Source organism: Acanthamoeba castellanii (assembly GCF_000313135.1).
Source record: "Acanthamoeba castellanii str. Neff unplaced genomic scaffold scf7180000084754, whole genome shotgun sequence".
Taxonomy (NCBI): Eukaryota; Discosea; order Longamoebia; family Acanthamoebidae; genus Acanthamoeba; species Acanthamoeba castellanii.
The window spans coordinates 164,674-170,534 of record NW_004457415.1 but is presented as its reverse complement, the minus strand read 5'-3'; the positions used below and the strand labels follow the sequence as shown (position 1 = coordinate 170,534).

The 5,861-nt window shown below is 57.5% G+C and overlaps 3 protein-coding genes across 3 annotated transcripts in view; 2 read left to right on the top strand and 1 right to left on the bottom strand.

Moving 5' to 3' along the window:
* Positions 1-1,523, bottom strand: part of ACA1_203510 (ubiquitin carboxylterminal hydrolase 22, putative) — a gene marked incomplete at both ends in the record, with an annotated part of 2,186 nt that extends 663 nt beyond the window's left edge. Inside the window, 5 exons of the mRNA XM_004338282.1 lie at positions 21-538; positions 616-723; positions 803-928; positions 1,064-1,229; positions 1,326-1,523. Coding sequence (XP_004338330.1) covers positions 21-538; positions 616-723; positions 803-928; positions 1,064-1,229; positions 1,326-1,523 — 1,116 coding nt within the window. The remainder of the gene's footprint in view (positions 1-20; positions 539-615; positions 724-802; positions 929-1,063; positions 1,230-1,325) is intronic.
* A 205-nt stretch (positions 1,524-1,728) lies between these two features.
* ACA1_203500 (coatomer subunit delta1, putative) lies at positions 1,729-3,953 on the top strand (the record flags this gene model as incomplete). Its single annotated transcript, XM_004338281.1, has 8 exons — positions 1,729-1,771; positions 1,873-2,117; positions 2,187-2,366; positions 2,515-2,695; positions 2,768-2,969; positions 3,016-3,418; positions 3,493-3,753; positions 3,864-3,953. The coding sequence occupies 8 exons, from the start codon at positions 1,729-1,731 to the stop codon at positions 3,951-3,953; spliced, it is 1,605 nt and encodes a 534-aa protein (XP_004338329.1).
* Positions 3,954-4,431: 478 nt separating this feature from the next.
* On the top strand, positions 4,432-5,819 carry ACA1_203490 (RhoGAP domain containing protein; the record flags this gene model as incomplete). The annotated part of the gene is made up of 4 exons (XM_004338280.1): positions 4,432-4,854; positions 4,973-5,148; positions 5,264-5,378; positions 5,550-5,819. 4 exons carry the CDS (start codon positions 4,432-4,434, stop codon positions 5,817-5,819), a joined length of 984 nt encoding a protein of 327 aa, XP_004338328.1.
* Between the last annotated feature and the right edge of the window lie 42 nt (positions 5,820-5,861).

Genomic DNA, 5,861 nt, shown 5'->3' with positions numbered 1-5,861 from the left:
GGTGAGGCTGTCGTCGCCACCGTCTGCTGCTGCTGGAGGGAGCCGGCGGCCTGCCGCGGGGCGGACCGGGCCTTGGGCAGGTCGAGCGAGATGTCGAAGAAGGGGTCGATCGCGGTCGACGTGTAGCCGCACCGCAGGCAGGTGAGGTCCGACCGCAGCCGCCCGGAGAAGATCTGGTGCACGATGCACCGGCACGACGCGGCCGTCGAGCCGCCGCTGTGCTTGTGAAGCCCGTTGAGGGTCGAGATGAGGAACTCGTGGGCGTCCTGCTGGTCGTAGCCGGCGAGGTTGTCGGCGTGCCGCCACATGCTGTAGAGGAAGTGGTACGGCGCGTAGGGCGCGCCGGTGCCCGAATAGACCTCGGCGAAGAGGTAGTCGAGCTCGCACGCCAGGCAGATGTCGTCGCGGTTAGCCGAGCACCCGGAGCGGTTGTGGAGGTCGCTAAGGAAGTAGTTCCTCAACAGCGGGTTGTGCAGCAGCGACTGCAGGATGCAGTTCATGAAACACGTGTTGCCCATGTTGTACAATCCGCGAAGGCCTATTCATAGCCACACCACGCACGCAGTGAGAAAAAAACAATAATAACAAACATAACAGGGCTGACAACTGCGGTACCGAGAAGATTGGAGGGCACGGTGCATCGCTTGGAATTGTTGCTGAGCTGATTGATGTCGTCGGTCGAGGGCGCCCACACGTTGTACTTGACCTGCTTCACGCTGGGCTCTGCACGGCGAGCACACACAAACACAGCGTGAGCGTTGCACCCTCCCGCGCTCTCGCTCGACGGGCAACGGCGACCCACCTGCAAGCTTCTGCTTGACGGCGGAGAAGGTGCTCTGCTCCTTGGCCGCCTGCAACTCGAAGTCTCGGTCATAGACGTAGTCCTTGCACGCCCCGCAGTACAGCTGTCCGTGGCTCACGTCCACCGCTTATGTTGTGTGTTGTGTGTTGGTGTGGTGTGGTGTGGTGTGGTGTTGTGTGTGTGTGTGTGTGTTGGTCGGAAGGAACAAGACCATCGTAAGCCCATGGATCACGCGGCCACTCGAGGGCTCGCTCGATGTACCGAGGGTGTGGTTGTGTTCGGCGAGGTGGGCAGCTAGGTGCCCGCCGTCGGCGCAGCCCACGAAGACGCAGTGCAGACAGGCGTGTAGCCTTCGCCCCATGCCCGGCGCAGCGCAACCGAAGCAGCGGGCCGGCACCGACAAGGCCTGCACTCCGCCCACCATCACCTTCGCAAAGAAAAACCATAAATAAAAACCCAACAATGATGATAAAAGAGCAAAAAAAGATTGAAAAGTAGAAGAGGAGAGAAGAGGCTGGGGTACGGGAACGGGGGAAGGTCCGAGGATGTGGTGTCGGCAGATGCAAAGGTACTGCATGACTGGCTTTGCCATCTCGAGTCCCCCGCTGTGTTTGAAGGCCTGCATGTGGACACAGCTGCCCCGCGGGCCGATGCGTCCGTTGAGGCCACCGTTCAAGCTCGTGGACGCTTCATTTCCCTCACAGCACCGCACCGCCTCCATCTCCTTTCTGTGGTCAGTGTCGCACCGTGTTTTGATTTTAATTTATCTTTTTCTTTTCCGAAATATTTTCCTCAAGTTTCTTTGTTGGGTAAGCTGGGAAAAAACAGGGCAAAGGGCTCGACGTCGCAATCAGCCACCACGTCGGCACCATCTTGAAGATCGACGCCGTTGCGCCCTCTTCCATTTTCCACACTTCTCCTACAAGATGGTCGTGCTCGCTGCCGCTGTGTGCACCAAATCGGGCAAAGGTGCGCTTGCTTGTTCAATTTCATTTGCGCAGTGGGGCGACATCCCATCCCCCTCATGCCATTCTGGACCAAAATCTGAAATACGCGATCTATGACTTCAGCGCTGGTCTCGCGCCAGTTCGTGGACATCAGCCGCGTTCGCATTGAAGGCTTGCTTGCCGCCTTCCCCAAGCTGATGGGCTCTGGCAGGCAGGGCCACGCCAGTGCCATCCAGCACACCTTCATCGAGACTGAGACGGTTCGTTACGTGTACCAACCGCTCGAGGGCCTCTACATGTTGCTCCTCACCAACAAATCGAGCAACATTCTTGAAGATCTCGATACTCTCCATCTGTTGGCCAAGCTGGTGCGTAAACAAAGTCCTGGTCGATCGTTTGAGTGCGTCAATCTCACTCCATCTCGCTCTTAATCGAAGGTGCCTGAGTACTGCGGCAGACTCGAGGAGGAGCAGGTCGCCGACAGGGCCTTTGAGCTCATCTTCGCCTTTGATGAAGTGATTGCGGTGGGCTACAAGGAAAAGGTCACTCTCCAGCAGATCAAAACCTTCTTGGAGATGGACAGCCAGGAGGAAAAGATCCACGAGATGCTCGAGAAGGTACGCGTTGAGTCACACTCTTCTCCCATCGACCCTTCACCACTCGTTACTGTCTCCGCGAGCTCTCCGTTGCTCCTTGCGCTCGCCGTCTATTGCTATCAACTCTGTACGCCGATCGCTTCTCACCTTCCTTTCCACCTGTCAACAGAATAAAGAGCGCGAGGCCAAGGAGGAGGCGGCTCGCAGGCGACAGCAGATCGAGAAGATGCGCCAGGAGAACATGAAGAGCGGAATGGGCGGTGGCATGGGCATGGGTGGCGGTATGGGCAGCGGAGGCAGGTGGCAGGGCGGCGGCGGCAGTTCGAGCTTCGAGTCCCCGCAGATTCCCGGTAAGTTGAGAACCCTCTTTCTCGTGTGAGGGTACAGAACCTAAGGGCTCATTTCCCCACTTTCCAACGCAGCCGACCCCTTCGTGGTGAAGGAGACCCGCGCGCCGCCCAAGCCTACGTCCTCGAGGGGCGGCATGGTGCTCGGCCAGAAGGAGCCCACCTCCAAATTCCTGCAGGCAATGAAGAAGGAAGAGGGCGCCGACCTCATCCGCGAAGAGACCTCCGTCTCCGCCAACACCCCAGGAGCTCCCCCCGTCGCTCGCGAGAAAGTCAAGTACGTTGCTTGCCCCAACTCACCGCCTTCACGCGCCTGGTCACAGCACAGTCCAGTGGCTGACCCACACTGTGTTGCAACGCAGCATCGAGGTGGTCGAGGTTGTGAGCGCCACCGTGGAGAACGACGGTGGTCTGCAGTCGCCCCTCGATGTGCGAGGCGACCTTACCCTCACTATCGATGATCCCGCCGCCGCGCGCGTGCTCATCCACGTCGCCCCCGCCGCCGAACACAAGTCTTTCACCTTCAAGGCGCACCCCAACATCAACAGGGACAGGTGGACGAAGGAGCGCGTTGTCGCGCCCAAGGGCGACAAGGCCTTCCCCGCGGGTACCGCTCTCAACGTGCTCAAGTGGCGCTGGCAGACGTCGGACGAGGGCTCGCTCCCACTCACCGTCTCGTGCTGGCCCACGCCCGGCGGCGACGGCACCACCGCCGTCACTTTGGAGGTACGACAACCACCAGGTGCCCACATTTATTGTGTGAGCTCTTCGCTTACTTCGTCGTCATCCTCCGTCTCTAGTATGAGCTCCAGCGCCAGGACTTTGTGCTGTCGAACGTGCGCATCTCCATTCCCATCATCGGATCGACGCCCAACCTGGGCGAGATCGCCGGCGACTACGACTTCGACGTGAAGAACCACATCCTGCACTGGAAGCTCGACTTCATCGACGAGTCCAATCCCACCGGCTCGGCCGAGTTCAGCATGGGCGCCGTTGACGCCTCCTCCCTCTTCCCGATCACCATCTCCTACACCTCCAACAACACATTCTGCCCCATCGAGGTACTTTCCTACCTCTACCCCGCACGCCCTCCTCGAGCCTCTTGAGAGCTACATCTTCTTCTCTTTGAGAACTCTAATGTCTGAGTTTTCCTCGCTTGCTTTGTGTACAGATTGAGCAGGTGGTGTCGCCCGACGAGGAGCCGATCCGCTATGCGCTCTCCAAGTCGCTCCAGACCGACCAGTACCAGCTTGTCCAGTAATCTCCTTCCATCTCTCTCTCTCTCTCACACACAACCACCCCTTCTTCATTCTCTCTCCTTCCCTTTGATTGTTTTGTGTACGCGTGCAACCTGCCTTTTTGATGGATCAGTATATACCCCCGTTCTCCCCTATTGTGTGTGACACACTCGCACCAGAGGCGATTGATTGATAATAATAGTAATAAATCACGTGACCAACAAACACGCAAACAACTTGGTTTGCATCTTTCTTCAGTTCAAGAGGATGAAGGGTTGGTACCATTGGCTGAAGAATTACAAACATGCGCCACAGTTAAATTAATTTGGGGGAGACCAAGAAGAACAGCGTGCAACCTGCTTTGTGTGGTGTCTAGGGAGCTGCGAGCAAGAGTGAATATAGGAAGAGAGAGAGAAGAACGCCAAGCTCTCTTTCAGCGAGGACCCTCTTCTTCCTCCATCTATCTTCTTCTGCATCGACGATCAATTTGAAGGGGGGAACATGGCGCTGGCGACGGGCGGATTTACGGTGAGACGCACGACGCTGCCCTCCGACGTGATACTGAAGGTGAACATTAACGTGATCGGGGCGACGAAGACGCTCAAATTCGATGGCACCTGCACGGTGAGGGAGGCCATGCGATTGATCGCCCACAAGTGCCTGCTGAGCGTATCGGACGAGGATCTGGAGACGCAATTCGTGCTCTACAAGCCTGATGGCGACTTCGATGGCACCTACCTCGAGAATCACTCGTCCTACCTCTCTGCCAACAACCTCCAGAACCAGGATTGGATCGAATTCAGACGCCGTCCTACAAAATTGGTCGTTCAGAACCTGACCGGCCAGATGGAGTCTCTACTCGTCGATTTCGATGCCTCCATCTCCTCCCTCATCCTCTTTCTCGGCAAGAAGTACTCTTACAAGGTTTGTCCCCGCCCCCACGTTCTTTTATTATTATTTCTATTTTGTCCTTTTTAGGGTTAAATCGGATTAAATCATTATTGCATCTCAATTATAAAAAATAAATGTAAAAATTGCACAGGAGCCCGAGAAGCTGGAGCTGCACCTGCAGGCGCGGCCCGACGAAGCGCTGCAGTTGGGGCTTTCGCTGGTGGAGCAGGGCGTGGAGCCCGGGGCCTGTGTGCTCCTGCAAAAGAAGGAAAAGCAGACCAAGATGTCCATCTTTCGCAAAGGCCGAACCAGCAACTACCCCGGCTCGTACGCTCCTTCTTCTTCTCTCCAACTACCGCACGCACACGCACGTCACCGCACACGCGCCACCGCACGCGCACCACGACACACGCGCGCGTTGACTTACGCGCGTTCTATGCAGGGGACCCGGGGGAGTGGTGCGTCCGTGGCAACCGCCAGGCGACAAGTCGTCGGGACCGAGGCCACTCATCTTCGGCGGTACGCTCGAGGACACACTCGCCGGGCGCGACCTGCCGGTCCTCATGATCAAGTGCATCACATACGTCAAGGCACGACCCCTCACCGCCACTCACTCACTCATTCACTTCGTCTTCGTTCTTTTCCCTCCTCTTCGTCTTCTCTCTTTCGCCTCGGACCTAAAAAACAACGATCATCGGACTTATAATCTTTGTTCGGCGCCGGTGCAGGAGCGGGGCATCGACAAGGAGGGAATCTTTCGTCTCTCGGGCAGTGCGGTGGCGATCGAGGGGTTCAAGCGGGCGTTCAACGAGGGCCAGGACGTGGACCTCAACAACTGCCTCGACATCCACGTCGTGTGCGGTCTCCTCAAACAATTCCTGCGAGAGCTGCGCGAACCCCTCCTCACCTTTGACCTCTACGACATCTTCCTCGAAACCGGATGCCAACGTACCCTCAACGTTTCCCTTCACCTCCTCCCACGCCTCGGCCGATGCTGATTGTGTCGTGTGTCGTGTGTCGTGCGTGTCGTGTGTCGTGTG